At 38.8% G+C, this 15,546-nt stretch overlaps 1 protein-coding gene across 1 annotated transcript in view; it reads right to left on the bottom strand.

The window, feature by feature from the left end:
• Nucleotides 1-15,546, bottom strand: part of MIPEP (mitochondrial intermediate peptidase) — a 68,514-nt gene that overhangs the window by 37,025 nt on the left and 15,943 nt on the right. The window contains exons 11-12 of the mRNA XM_069013431.1: nucleotides 1,679-1,832; nucleotides 663-740 (exon numbers count right to left, since the gene is read on the bottom strand). Coding sequence (XP_068869532.1) covers nucleotides 663-740; nucleotides 1,679-1,832 — 232 coding nt within the window. The remainder of the gene's footprint in view (nucleotides 1-662; nucleotides 741-1,678; nucleotides 1,833-15,546) is intronic.

The following is a 15,546-nucleotide window of genomic DNA, read 5'->3' as shown; positions in this document are numbered from 1 at the left end:
AGAAATTTACTGATGTGTCACATCCATAACATACAGATTAAGTTTTCTCCTCAGCCTTCAGCAGTAACTTCTTTATAAAATATACCACACAGCACTCCTAGTATATTGTGAAATACTAGCAAACAGAGTTCTATATTAAACTAATGTAGATTTAAAGTTTGTCCATTCATCACCTCACTAAAGGTGGTAATTTGCAGATGCTTCTACTGAGTGAAGTGTCTCCTGTACTGCATCCTATTGCAAATCTACTGCCACTAGGCAGCGAGTGAGCCACATCTAGTTTTAAGAATTTAGAATAAAAACTAGTTGAGTGCAAAAATTAGAGAGTGTAAATGTCAGATTGTTTCTACTTGTAAACAATAGGCCAGAAAATAAGTGTTTCAATATCTACTATTTCTCTAAACAGAGTTCTATGACATTCCATAGTGCCTGTTACCACAAAGAGTCTGACTTCAGTCTACTGGGTGATGTTTTTTAAAATGAAATGTTACTCTAAAAAAATATTTTACCTAAACCCGCACATGAGGTTACAGACTTACCCTGTTTCAGTTTCTTTTAAAATGAGGCAAGTTTTACTAAATATACATTGAAGGCAAATGGCACTAATGCTACAGTTATTACTTATATAAAAACCCAAGCTGAAGTCAGATCATAAATGTTACCTGATGTGGTTTATCGGGTCGCTGGAAGAAGTCACAATAGATGTATCCTAGTAAACCTTCAGTTTCATGCACAACAGCCTGAAGAAAAAAGGAATATAATTTCCACAGTGAAAGCACTGATTACATGTAAATTGAAGACATAATATTCAAATTGCAAGATCTATAATGAATAAATGACAAAACTAACTGAGAATAACTAATGTAAAATCTGTTCATAATTGAAAATATATATATACAAAATTCACAACTTCTCTCTCAAACTACAGACATTTCTGCATTTCATCCAAAACCAACTAGTCACAGATTAGTATTAAAAGTACTGTCTATGTTAAAAAAACACTGTCTGTAGCCCCCAAATGACAAACAGCAGTTCATTTACCATGGAAATAAAAATAGAAAGAGTAAGGAGTAATTATAAACTGACCCACACTACATAAACAACAGCATCTCTTGCTGGAGGCTGGCGATAGAAGAGCAGAGATCTGGCAGTGAATAAATGTAGGGAAGACAACAGAAAAACTTGGGAACCTGCTGAGTAAGTTATTGTCCAAGTTTTTATTTCAACCCTCCCCCAAAAAGAGGGCAGAAAAATAAAAGATGTAAAAATCAATCTCAAAGTAAAGATGACATACATAGTCAAAAAAATGAGGCAAAGACACATGACTGCTAGGACACACACCTACAGCATTCTAGTCATCTACAAATTGAAACTAAATAAACTAACAGGGCTCATTCAGAAAGGTGCAACAATAATCTCCAAACAGAGAAACTGTTTCTGATTCAGGCATCCTTGACACAGATATAGTATTAAGGCCATAAAACACCAACCATCCAAAAGGCACTTAAAGAGATGATAAAGCTCTTGAGGTCTAACTTCAACTAAAATTAGACAACTAGTTTGTGCTCTGATAGGTATCCAAGTAACTTTAAAAAAAAGTTTGATTCATGGCTCACAGGAACACACTATCTTGTTTATCTGCCCTTTGGTTTCAGATGCTGGAAACAAGAATGCTTACCAACTTTCTAACATCTTCAGACCAAATCTCTCCTCTCTTTGTCTGCTCAGCATAGAGGGAGATTCCGAGGAGCTGACTGAACAAAGAGTTCAAACCTTCCATGCATGCCCCAAGAGAGAAAAATGGACAGTACAAGCCAGGATCAATGTTGTACCTAAGGGAATACAAGAATCCCAAACCAGTCAGTCAGGAGAGCTACATAAACTACAGTACTCACCTTCAAGCCACAGGATGCCACAAAATACACTAGTTCAGCCCAAAGACCCTTAGTGAGCATGTTCAGCTTTATTTTTCAAACAGTGAAACCAAGTCACAGTCACAGTGCTTTGCACTATCACAATTTTTCTTATATTCAAATCTGGATACCAAATTCAACAGATGTTGACTATGATTTTCAGAAATGTGGTGAACATGTAGCCCAAACAGACCATGGCAACGTGATGGGTGGCCAAGCAGTGGCTTTTGATCCACAAGAGGCCACTGGCACTCAAGTGCCTTTCCCATGCCAAGGCTGCACCGTGTGACTGATCAGAAAAACAAGCTGGCTTTGGCTGTGGTGTAAGCCAAATCCTCAGCTAGGGCAGGAAACCAACTGGTAAGCACTGCTGACTCTGCAGTCTTGCCTTTCACTGCAGCAACAGAAACACCAAGTAGGTACAATCACCTCCCACACAAAAATCACACTTCAAGCTCTGGGGACTCTCTTGAACCATGTAGAAAACATCTACAGCTGTGAGCCACCTGAAAATTTTAGTATGTGACGTGGATTTCAAACATGGCCAAGCTTCCTAAGCCTAACCTCAACCAACTATGTTCAAGACACTGTAGCACAAAAGACACCCATAGGGGAGGAAGACATCATACATCTGCATGCATGCATATAAACTGAGAACAAACAAAAAATTCAGAAAGTAGTTCAGAGACGTATGCAGCCTGTAAAAGGGCTCAAACTCCCTGAGACTCTGACCCTAAAAAGTAAACACACTACAAGTGTATCAAGCAAATAAATGCTTTGCAAACTTACACCTTTCACAAGCTGATCAGCACCACGTGATTCTTTTGAGACAACAGCAAAATCACAACTGGAATCTGCTTGAAGTTGTGTGTACATCCCAAATGGAGAAAAATGCTCTTCCCTCATTTCACATACAAAGCCCAAGTGTTATTTATACCATTTTCTGGGGTCTCAGAGTAAAGACTGCTTAACTCTAGAGAATCAGAGTCATTGAAATTTAAACATGCATCAGCTAGACTATAACAGCTGGACACCAAAGACAAGAACCACACTATTTTAAGGCCTGTGATCAAAAGGTTTAGTTACAGACCAGCTGTGAAAGCACCAGATAGTCCCTAGCCAAACACCTACCCTTCCTTTGTTCCCACTCCCACACAGAGAAGACCTGAAAAAGAAGCCCACTGGGGATGCTTCATTTGCCAAAGTGCTGCTTACAACTGCAGCTCCAATTCACTGACGGGCATCACTGAGCTGTGAGGCACAGCAGGGGGGGGGCTACTCCTCTAAGCCACAATATGGTAAGGTACAAGATTTTGCTTATTTTCACACCACAAATGCAACAAGCTAAAGCTGGTGTATTCCATTCTATTCTTAACTATAGCAGAACATAGAAAATAGAGCAGATTTTGGCTCTACCATCCTGACACAGTTCTTCAAGATCTTCACACCAAAATTCACGTGCTGCACACTGCCATATGCACATTTTCCTTCTTACTCAAAAAGTCATTACACCCAAGGAAATAAGCATGATATAAATCACTTTAGATCAAGTTAGATAAAAAGACTGAAAGCAAGTCTCTAAAAGAAAGCAGAAGAGACAAGTTAATTTTCATATAAGCCACAGAAATCTGGAGTACAAAGAACACTGACTGACACACAGAGCTCCCCTCTCCACGCTGAAGTACAGAATTAAAGGGTATGTGTTGAATACTTACTAAGTCAGTAATTCCTAAGACTTGTGATGCCTTCAACATGGCACTTTTTGAAAAGCTTTAGCAGGTAAACCTCAGATGTCTCCACACTTTTATAGAATTGCCCGGTGATTGCCTTCCACCCAGATCATAACCATGAAAACTACAACACACCACTAAGTGCTTCAGACCTCCTGATTCTGCTCTGAAGCTCTCCCTGCATACAGACTACAAGACCTGCAAGACAAGGTTAAAATGACCCTTCTTTTGGCAGCAAATCATAACAATCTCCATAATAGTTTAGAACTGCTTTTTGTCATATCACTTTAAAATCTTATACTATCATCCTACATGCCACTATGAATACTAAGCTGAGTTTTTCCATTTGTAATTCAAAGAATTGCATCTTTAACTCTATTTAACATCTTTAACTGACTATAAAAGTACTGTGTCAATACATACTACAGACAAGCTCAAGTGGTTTCATTGCACAAGGGCTCTTTGCAGGGCTTTTTTGCTGAGTGCATTTCAATCAGTCCTGCCAAAGCTATGCTTACGTGCAAAGCCTGCACACCCTCCTCCCCCCACACATCCAGTATCATCTGGGGCTCCCATGCCATTTCCTCCCTGCCCACTGGGAGAAGAGAGACAAGTGTATATGAGGTATTTCAAGAAAGAACCCATATGATGCAATACTACAAACACACACTTCAGTTAAACAAAATTTAACACTACCAACAGTTCACATTCATAATAAAACATCAGATTTTCACAGCAGCAGGAGATTAAAACATGTAACTCCCAACAGTGACTTCAGCTGCAGGATAAGAGAACATGAAAATGATAAGAAATTAAAGAATAGCACCCTTAAAAACACTTCATTAAATTAAACCACTTTTACACAAGAAACAAGAAAAATCTAAAGATGTTTAGAGACTGCTCAAAACTTTCTAAAGAGTAGAATTTTTTTTGATAGACCAGCTAAGTGTGGAAACCATTTCCAAGTATATGAAAGACAAGAAAGTCACCAAGAGCAGTCACCATCGATTCACCAAAGGCAAGTCATGCTTAAATAACTCAATAACTTTATATGATGAAATAACTGGCCTGACAGAAAATGGGATAGCAGTGCTCGTCACCTCCTTGGACTTCAGTGAGCCCTTTGACACTGTCTCCCCTAAGATCCTTGCAGAGAAGCTGTTGATGTATGAGCTGGATGAGCAGACAGAAAACTGCCTGAATGGCAGGGCCCAGAGGGAGGTGATCAGTGTCACAATGACTGGTCTGAGGCCAGGGACCAGCAGTGTGCTCCAGGGGTCAATACTGGGTCCAGTCCTGTCCAGTCATTGGTAGATAACACCAAACTGAGTGCCATCCAAACTGGAGGAATGGCTGATATGTCAGAGGGTCTTGCTTCCATCCACTGGGACCTCTACAGGCTGGATAAATGGGCTGACAGGAACCTCAAGAAGTTCAAAAAGTTCTCCCCTGCACCTGGGGAGAACAACCCCAGGCACCAGTATATGCTGGGGGGCACCCAGCAAGAAAGCAGTTTTGCAGACAAGGACCTGGGGGTCCTGGTGAACACCAAGTTAAGCATAAGCCAGCGAGGGACCCTTGCCACAAAGAAGGTGAATGGTGAATGGCATCCTGGGTGCATTAGGATGAGCATGGCCAGCAGGCTGAGGGAGGTGACCCTTCTGCTCTACTCAGCACTCTGGCCAGTGTTGAAGTGCTGTGTCCAGTGCTCGACTCCTCAGGATAAGAGAGACACAGCCATACTGTTCAGCCTGGAAAGGAGAAGCCTCAGAGGGATCTTAATAAGGAGTATAAACTCCTGAAGGGAGGGTGCCAGGAAGACAGAACCAGGCTCTTCTCAGTGCTGCCCAGTGACAGGATCAGAGGCAACAGGCACAGAATGGAACACGAGATGTTGCATCTTAACATCAGGAAACATTTTTTTCCCAGTGAGGATTAGCAAGCAGTGGCACAGGTAGCCTAGAGGCTACAGAGTCTTGCAACTTGGAGATATTGAAAAGCTGCCTGGACTTGATCCTGGACACCCAGTTCTAGGAGACCCTGCTTTAGCAAGGGGTTGGACCAGATGACCTCCAGAGCAAATTTCCAGCCTCAACTATTTTGTGAAGATGCCGTATACAGCCTAGAACTAAGAACACACAGCTGCAGTATGAGAGAGATTCCAGCTTTATCAGAGGAAGACAACATTTCATAGTAGCTGCAAAGGATTACCACATTCGGTTGAAATACTGGATTAATGTGTTTGCTGGAAGGGCAGAAAAAAACAACCTCTGAAACTAAGTTTTATTTAATTTCTGTCAAAAACACAGATACATACTAGTGGGAGAAAGCAATGATATTTCTTCATGGATAGAACAGCTGACATTAATAAATTACAGGGAGAAGATCAATGCCTACTTCTTCCTCATTCTCAACACTCCTTGAATGCGCACAATGTCCCCATGATCATGACCCTACCCCAGGATGAAAAGGATAGGAAGAATAAATACTGTGTAATATACTGTCACTATCCAAAGTGGGGGAGGGGATGGTGGCAGGAAATCCATCTGTGATAGTTTTGTCCTTTCAAAAAAGCATGATACTTATCCACCCCTCCAGAAATACAGCAGTAACAGACCATAATGCCTTAAGGCAGACTCACCAGAGGAACCAACCCCCTGCTCTGGCTAATGCTTGAAGATGTCACAATCTTGACATTTTGAGTACAATGCGGTCCTGACTAAACAACCACTTTAACAGAAACTACACAAAGTTAATGTCAGTCCCTTCTGGTAGAACATTGTCAGGATCAAACCTCTCCCACATTTAATGAAAGGTGTGTTAATGTTCTTCCTGCCAATGGAATATTGAAAAAGTTATTAAAAACAACATTTTTTTTAATACAGAATGCCAAAACAAAAATGTTTCTAGTTCTGATCTCAACTGTCCATTTCTGCCTTGCTTACATCAGTTTGCAAAAAAAGATCAAAGCTGAAGATATTGAAAAATCCTCAAATACCACTAGTGTCTTATGCCACAGACCCAATACTTAAATTACTTTTGGGCACACCTAGCAGCAGTCAGCGGAGATGATTATACCTTGAGTTATCTGGCACCCATTGTTTGTTTGCTAGCCAGTACAATGTCCCAGGAGTTGTGGAGAAAGGGGTTAAAACCCATAATATAGTACAATTATCACAATCAGATGATAATAACCAATAATACTTCAAAATGAGTACTGGGTACTGAAAAAAAAAGCTATTCCTCCAAGAAGTGTGTAATACATCTTCAAAAATTTTTGTGTAAATACCAGTCTGTACCCACTAAGCAGTAATCATGCCAGACACCAAAACACAGATTCATTTCCCAAGTTTTGAATTTGGTCCTACCTCATACATGAACTCCATTTTCACAAATTAAGTACAACCAACTATAACTGAAGAAAGCCTAACCCCAAACTTGTACTGATTCCAGGAAAACTTTCTCTTTGGGCTTACTTAGGAAAAGCAATCAGCTAAAACCTCAGCTATCTGAAACTGATGTCCTATAACCAAAACCTCCGTTCCTGGAATAATTATTGATAGATGATCTTGCCTTTCAGTGGCAAGAGCAAGCATACGACTGACTCTTTCCTGAGCCCCCACCTTCAAGATTTAATGCTATTCACTGAAAAATAAAAGGTGTAACACTAGGTAAGATTAGAGGACAATGGGGAAAAGGGAGGAAATTAAAATATTTGAACCTTTCCTAAATATAAAAATATTCAATGAACAGAACAGGAAATGCTGCAATCTCTGCTAGATCTCTAAAACTTAAATCTGGCATATGGGTGTGGGTAGGAAAGTATTTGGAAGAGTTTACAAAGTAGATGTTCCCTTGCTGAAGATTCTTGGTTGATTTCAGGCACTCAAACGATAGCAGTCATTAGCAACTTCACTGTTTCCAGATGACAAGAAAAAAGCATCCGTTAGCTTGCAAATGATTACCCAATCTCAGTTACTGACATGACATTAGTGGAACTGGAAGAACACATTTCCCAGGCACAGTATTTTGGCATTCAAGTTCATACCAATCTAAAAACATGGTAGCTCAACTTCTTAGCAGCAATGGGGCCTGTGACTGTGACAGCAATCCAACTTCTTTTCCCTGAGTCCTTTGAACAAAAATTCTCCTGCCATTAAAGGGTCTCAGCTGAATCTTCAAAACACGCTCTGACCTGGGCCAGATTTTCTAAAACACCACATAAAACTTTAAGATGAAGACGTCTCCCAATACATTCCTTTATCATTTTAAATAGCCCAGTAACAAAGACAGAACTTGTCTGTGTAGGATGCAGAGCCTTTTTGAGGGCTGATCCAAGACTGTACAATTAATTTCTCCTGAAGCTAAAGGGAAAACTCAAAGTTCCCCATCTTCTATCCCAGGTGTATGGTGCTTCTTTGATCCCTTTTTTTCAAAGATGAAACCAAGTGTATTTGCAAATGCAGACTAAAGCCTCCCAGCAAGACCCTACCAAAACCAAGGCATTCCTGCCCTGGCAGGGGGTTGGACTAGATGATCTCCAGAGTTTTCTTTCAATCCTAACAATATTGTGATTCTGGGATTCCACTGCACATTACTTCTCAATCAACAGAATGAAAGGACAACAACTTCAGTTAATGAATTAACTGCTACTGACTGACTCTACATAAAGAGGAGCAGAATGCAGAATTTCCAAAGTGCTATAGCCTGCCCCGGAAATGCTCACTAGTCAGAGCAAAGCAATCTTCATAATCTACATGTTAATAAATGTTGATGACCCTACTGTACATATAATTATTTTTATACTATATGTTAAAGCAGCAATCATTTTAAGAATCACTTTATGCACAATTTTCGAGCTGTTATCAATTGTGAGCTTGAATAGTTGTACAGTTTTATGCCTTCTAGTTAAAACAAATAGTAAAAAATTGAAATAAAACTGCAAGAAGCAGCTGCTTTATTATGAGCACACTCTTTGGCAAGCTGCCCCCACATTTATTCAGACAAGTGACGATTTTATCTCCAACAGGAAGTGCACTCAAGTATTTTTGGGAAAAGAAATCAGAAAGGAAATTATCCTGACCCATACTGAACTACAGTAACAGGCACTCTGCTACCAGTAAAATTTCTGCTAAGGGTTACTGCTACTAGGAAGTAAGGTTAATGTTCTGGAGCCAGATAGCATTTAGTGACAAATGCTACTACAAAGAAGAGCTGGAAGACAGGTTTTCTCGTGTGCTGTAATTTGCAGCCCTGGAAGAGTAGACAGACAGAATTCAGTGGGGATGATGATGCACATGGCACAGTAACGTCACCAACAAAACATTATACTGCTGTCTCCAAAGCTGGTAAACACATGGAAACATGGAAGCACTTCCTAAGAAAAAGGATGTAGGGCAGCTAAGCAAGCCAGGGCAAGAATCAAACACCCTGTCTGGATACCCTTTTGCTTAAAATGTGAGTTCTGGGCCTTAGGATGCCTATGTCATCAGAGAAGGGCAGACACAAATACTGTAACACTTTCAAGCTTAATAAGGTACCAATTAGAGGTAACTTGCAGAAGTCTAGAGCTCATCTATGAGCTCTTGCTTCTTTCTGGGACTTAGGCTTCCCTGACTGGACTGCATGCCGTATACCTGAATCCCAAAAGCACGAAGAGCACAGCGTTTTCTATGGGAATATGCCTTTCAAAATGCAGGTGAAAGAAATGGATCTCAGGTGGTGTTCTGATGAATCCCAACAGAACTTTGCAGGGAACTATATATTCCAGTCAAAAAGACTTCTTACCATGTAACATTTCTTCTAGTGTATCTCAGGTTAAAAAAACCAGGTATGGATTGATTTTTGATATTTACAATTTGCGTAAAAGATTTTCCCAACTACCCTTGAACTTGAGCACATAAATTTTCTTAAGTCATTACACAAAACTTAAAGGATCTGAATGTAATTCTGGAAAAACAGGAAAAGGAAATATCAAAAATTCTATCTATTACAGGCATACACACACCCACCAGAAAACACAATGATTAATCTAAAAGAAGACTTCCTGAAATCAAGGATTTTGTACATGCCTAGATATTAATAAGTTTTTTTAAAAGGTTGCTTTTAGTTTTGATGTAGGAAATACAACATTTATGTAAAAAAAAAAGTGGACACCGATACACACTCACCCTGCACAAATCAGAAACAGCATCAACAGATACATACATGAACTCCTCTACAGTGGAAAAGAATACTTTCCTCTGTGCCAAACTTTCAATTAAGCTGCTTTGACTCAAGAAAGATAAAAATCAAGACTCAAAGAGGTCCCTTTTATAGTAATAATGAACCTTAAATTATTTGTTTCTCCTGTAGAATTGCATAACTCTCATGCTTACATGTCAAAAACTGTGAAAGATTGAGACACAAACTTGAACATAATAGGTTTGCTCTGTATTCATTTTGCATACTCCAGTAACTTAATTCACTCCGAACATATGATTTCAAATGCCAAAGCATTTGTATTTATAACAAAGCCCAGGAAAGAATGAAAATTTTCTCACATACTCTATGTCAGAATGTGAGCTCAGAAAATTTATGAAGAGAAATTTCAGTATCCGTCTAATGAAAGTAGAAATATCAAAGAAAATTTAGTTTCTTTAATGCAAATTCCTGTTTTTTATTAAAGGATAAACTATATTTAAGAAATCCACACACCTTACTTTCACAGTTTGCAGCACAGCCATATTTTTAAGAGAAGCAAAGTAGCCAAACCAATTTGAAAAACGATTATAAAAAGAAGTTAACTGACACAATGAGGTTTGGTTATTCTTCAAGAACAGCAGGCTTCAAACAAAAAGGCTGTGCCCCTGTGAGGAACAAAGATGTAGTATGTGATTATAAATAATTATTTCTAAGCTTGTATGACTTCACTGACTCTAAATAAAATACAGACTTCTAAAATCACTCTCATTTAAGCTGTATCTTTGGAAGGAAGCTAAGACTGCTTTGTGCAGCATGACTTTCATCTATTCTATTAAGAATGCTTTTTATAAAATTGAACATTAGGGACATTTGAATCAGGATCACTGTTCTTTAGAACACAGGCGTTCAGACTCTTAACAATTGCAAATTAGCTGCCAGGCAAAAATTCTTATTGGTGGTTATTAAATGTAGTCCCTGACATATCCTGACTTCTTTGGGGGTTTTTGTGAGAATAATTATTATCCTGTTGACATCCACAAAAATATAGAAGACAAAGTTAAATATCTCTAATAAAACAGATCCTGTCAAAACTTCCAAAGAAACTTGAAAAGATCTTGATAGTGAAGATAAAAGTGAGATGAACCCCTCAGGTTAACTTGAAGAGATCAAGACAAGGAAAATCCCTTCCAATTTTCATTACATGCCAGACTATGAAACTTAATTCTTTACCTAAAGGGAGACTCTTAACCATGATTTATAGAAGACTCTGGATTTCTTAAAAATAATAACAATAATAATAACAGAAAGCCTTTGTACTCTCATCAACCATAAAGTAGCACCTGTATTTCAAATTACTTTTTTCTTTCTGTTAATTGTACTTCCTAGAATATTTTGGAGGAGGTCAAGGGGTAATTTGAAATATTAGTATCAGCACTGCACACAACTTCTAGATTTGACTTAGTTTTCAAATCAATGGTTTCTTTGTTCTTCCACAATGTTTTGAATAAAGAAATAATTCTTGAAAGTTGAGTTCTGCTTCATAGCAATCCTTTTCAATAACTTTCAGGTTTCCCTCCAAAAAGCTTAATCCACCAGCTTTAGTAACTGGTGAGTTAAAGTGTGCTTTCTATACCTGTATTAGTTGATTTAAGAGAAGGCATGCCTTCCCTTTCTTATGAAGAGTTTGTTACAGAAAGTTCTCCTTCTCTCTGAGCACTTTGGTTGAAAGATTTCCTAGTTATATTTTACATTAATTTTCCACTTCAGCTTTCAAACTGAACAGAGCTACAGTTTTCTCACGTGTTCCACAAAGGGTCTGGGCTATTCTTCTACATGGCGTTCCCAAGAGAGAAGAGTCTTTCATAAAACTAAAAATAATTTAACAAAAAGCAGCCATGAACAAGTTTCTTTACCAATAACTTGCAAACCTCAATATTAGTTGCAGCTTTTAGGAACTTCAGAAACATCCAGTCACAGTTTCATACCTTGGTATTGAAGCTACCCCTCCAAAAAAAATCCAGAAGTGGTACCCACCCTCCCCTGAAACCAGCAACCTATGTACAGTCCCAACAAGAATGAAGGTGATTTATTCCTATTTTCTGCTAAGATGACACCCCAAGATCCAAAACACCTGCAGCTGTCATTCTCTTTCCTACACATCAGGAAACTAACTTATTTTTGCATTGATCTGTCATCCTCAAGGCTGGTCTTATTTCCTTCTGCAGACCCAGAAAAAGGGACTAGCACAGAGTCAGTACTCTGCAAGCACATCCCAGCTTCAAGTTGAATAAAAGGTGGGACATTCTGGCAAAAATCCTAACAGTGAATTACAACCAGTGAAGTCAAGCCAGCCTGGCAAGAACCACAGGTTAAGGAAACAGGAGTCAATACCAAATACACAAAGCTCACCGCTGACAGTTGTCAAGGACAGTTCTGTACCTCTGTCAGAAGTGACTAAGCACAGCCAATCCTACCTTCAAGGCAAATGGCTAACCTCAAAAAGTCTCTCACAGCCTTTTGGGGGTGATTTTCTGTTGTGGTTTTTTCTGACCCGGAAGAAATCAGCAGGACTACCACATCTTTGCAAGATCAGGGCCTTGAGAATTACAGCTGCACTTACTGGATGTAATGTGATTTAATTAATACTTGGGTACTTGTCTGCACTAAAACTCAACATTATTATTTTTATAATATACATATTAGACATCTTCTTACTTGTTAGAAGCTGAAGCATGTTCTAGCATTCACTGGTTTATTACCCTTAGCCTGCCAAAATTCTTGAGGTTCTCCTAATTACTCTATCTTCTTTTAAGATACTGCTACCATGAATTTCAGACTTTTGTCTCCTGTTTCTCTTAAAAGTACATTTATACTGACATGTATTTTCCCTGCCTCTTAAACTATAGCTACAAAAACATTACATTGTCTTAAGTGTAGGTTTAAAGCCAGAGAGGCTACTTAACATAGTCTGGGGAAAAAAAAAAAAAAAGTAAAATCTCCTGTTCCCATCAATGGGAGGCTTACACTTTTGAAGTAGGATCAAGTTTCTAGGGAAAAGACTTGGTGAAAGCTGACAGAAACAAAATTGTTGTGGCCAGGTTTAGACAGAACCGCAAGTCTGTGGCTTGAGTCTGGAGCGCCTCCTGCTGTTCAAGAGACAGAACAGCAGCAATGGTCGGTAACAGCGGTGGAAGCAGTGACAAGGAAACCAACCCAAAGCAAACAGCAAATGGCATCAAAACTCTATGGATGTGGACATCCTGCATCCTTCACAAGTAAATACCTACACCTTAAAACTAGTTATTAGAAATCTGATGAAGGATTTGTTTCCTTAATCCTGTTACAGTAAAGACTAAATGGATTATCTAGAAGATAAAATATATAAATACATTTAAAATATAAAACATGCTACAAATATAGACACATAAAAAATATGCCATGAGTTTCAGTCTCATTTGACATGTAGCTGGTCATAATCTGGAAGACTAAAGAGGAATGGTTGTATAGGCCAAACTAAGAAACAGTAAACATTTTCCAGCAGCCATAGACACTGGCCCAGCTAACATTTCTTGCACCCCCCTAGTGCTGCACGTGTGACACACCAGAAACGTTGAGTTACTTAATCAAGAACTAAATCCCTGTAGTCTCTTTCTTTATACCTAGGTCTGTAAAGATAATCTGCATCTTATGTACCTGACAATACCTAGGAAACTTCATGTCTGTACTTCAGCTGGAGCCACAGTGACAACACAGTAGTCAAAAAGGAATACCCAAAAGCATACATTTGCTTCCCTTTTACTAAGCAGAAGAAAAGAGAAATTCCTAATACAAAAATCCACCACGCAAACTACTACTGAGTCCCAAAATATGACAGACAAATACATAAGCCATGCCCTATGCACAGCAATATTACAAATATAACCATGGCATTTCTGTTGAAGATCTAAAGCTAAAAGCAGATTTCTTCCAAAAGAGAGAAATCCTTGAAGACCAAAAAAAAAAAAAATAGATTAAACAAAGAATGGGAGAAATGCATGATAGTTAAGTGTATCTTGTCTGAAAACATATTTTGTCATTCCATGATGAAAAATGCAAATATAATAGGATAGAAGCAAAAAAGAAAGTATTTACTGAGTTTATAAATAAAAAAAAGAAACACAATATGATTTTTTTTAAAAAGCATTAAGTCATTTTCCCATGGCAAAAAAAAACAACCAAACAAAAAAGGAAAACAACATCACTTTTCTTTAGACACAATTTAATACAAGATAATTGGCTCAGTTAGGAAGAAAGTAACAACAAACAGCCAAAAGTCAAACTCCAGCCAGCAAGAAGCTTTGTGTGACAGACACAGTTCTCATCTTCCAGTTACAAAAGTGCTGAACTGAACGTGCCATAACATCCACAGGGTATTCAAGAAGGGATGCAGTCAAACAGAGGTAAGTACAAATACAAGATAAAGGATAGGAGATTCCCATTTGGGTAACAAGGCATTTAGGGCACAGACATGACAAGGTATATTCCCATCCTCTGGTTGTTGCATGAATATTCTGATTCCTGCCTCGTTTCAGTCATAAAGCACGGTCCTTGACGCTATGCAGTGGAGAAGTGAGTTTTACTCTTCAGAGCTGATTACCCAGTATCCAGCACCCTGTTAAACACCCACAATATGGGCAGAATGAATGTAAAGCCTTTTTCAGTCAGTTAGATCAAAAACTTTTTCCAAAGACAGACAGCTATCTAGAAAACAGGACCATGAAAGATCTACACTCTTGTTCAAAGCAAAGCAGCTCTGCACACAGTGGAAAGGAGAACTACTTTTTCTCCCGTCTTGTGTATGTTTGTACACCTGCCGGAAACAAACAATCCTGCCCAAGATGGAGGAAGAAAAACACTGGGCCCAAATCCTGCACTGTAATCAGGGAGGCCCCACACAGATTCAGGAGACTCTTCACATTGTTCCAACTTCCAGACTTGGTGCCTGAATACAAAAAAATAGCAAAGATACACTGCCAATGCCTGGGTCTGTTTTACCTGCAGCTCTCCCTTCACAAAGCTGCCACACAATTCTTAAGTAACTTAATTGGGTCTCTTACAAAGCCCCCCAAGGAAAGGAAGTATTTTTCTTTCTAATGCCAAAAAGAGTCGAATAATCTACTTGTGATCATCAGCAACTCAATTATGAGATTGTTAGCTTCCCGAGGAGATCTAAGGAGGACAGTAAGACCAAGAAGGACAATCAGCATCTGAAGACACTCCTCCAGGAGAAGTAACACAGTGGCTTCTACACCTACTGCTCTAACCCTTATGGCACACACCAATTCTGTAAACAACCAGGTCAGCTGCTGGCACTCCTTCCATGCCATGTCTATACCACCACAGCTTTCTGATCCAAAATAAACTACTATTTTAATCAGATACATCCAGTCTATGTTTGTTTAAAAACCAAAAAACTGTAAATCTGCAGCGAAGGAAGAGTATTTTTAAACCCCCTTGTGAAAGCAGCACAACTTTCGATTATCTTTTCCAACAGAAACCAAAAAGGTCACTGCTGCTGATCTAATAAAGGCAACATGCAGGGCTTACATCTTTCAGAGCTGACATCTCATTATGTACAAAGGTCTTGTGCACTATTTAAGTCTGTGTAAAGAATTTATTTTCCAGTCTTTTCAAGTGAGATAAGAATGAACTCTATCCATAAACAGTAAAGATTTACTGAA

Source organism: Aphelocoma coerulescens, chromosome 1, assembly GCF_041296385.1.
Source record: "Aphelocoma coerulescens isolate FSJ_1873_10779 chromosome 1, UR_Acoe_1.0, whole genome shotgun sequence".
NCBI lineage: Eukaryota > Metazoa > Chordata > Aves > Passeriformes > Corvidae > Aphelocoma > Aphelocoma coerulescens.
Note: the sequence above shows the minus strand (reverse complement) of the source record. Positions and strands in the feature narration are given on the sequence as shown.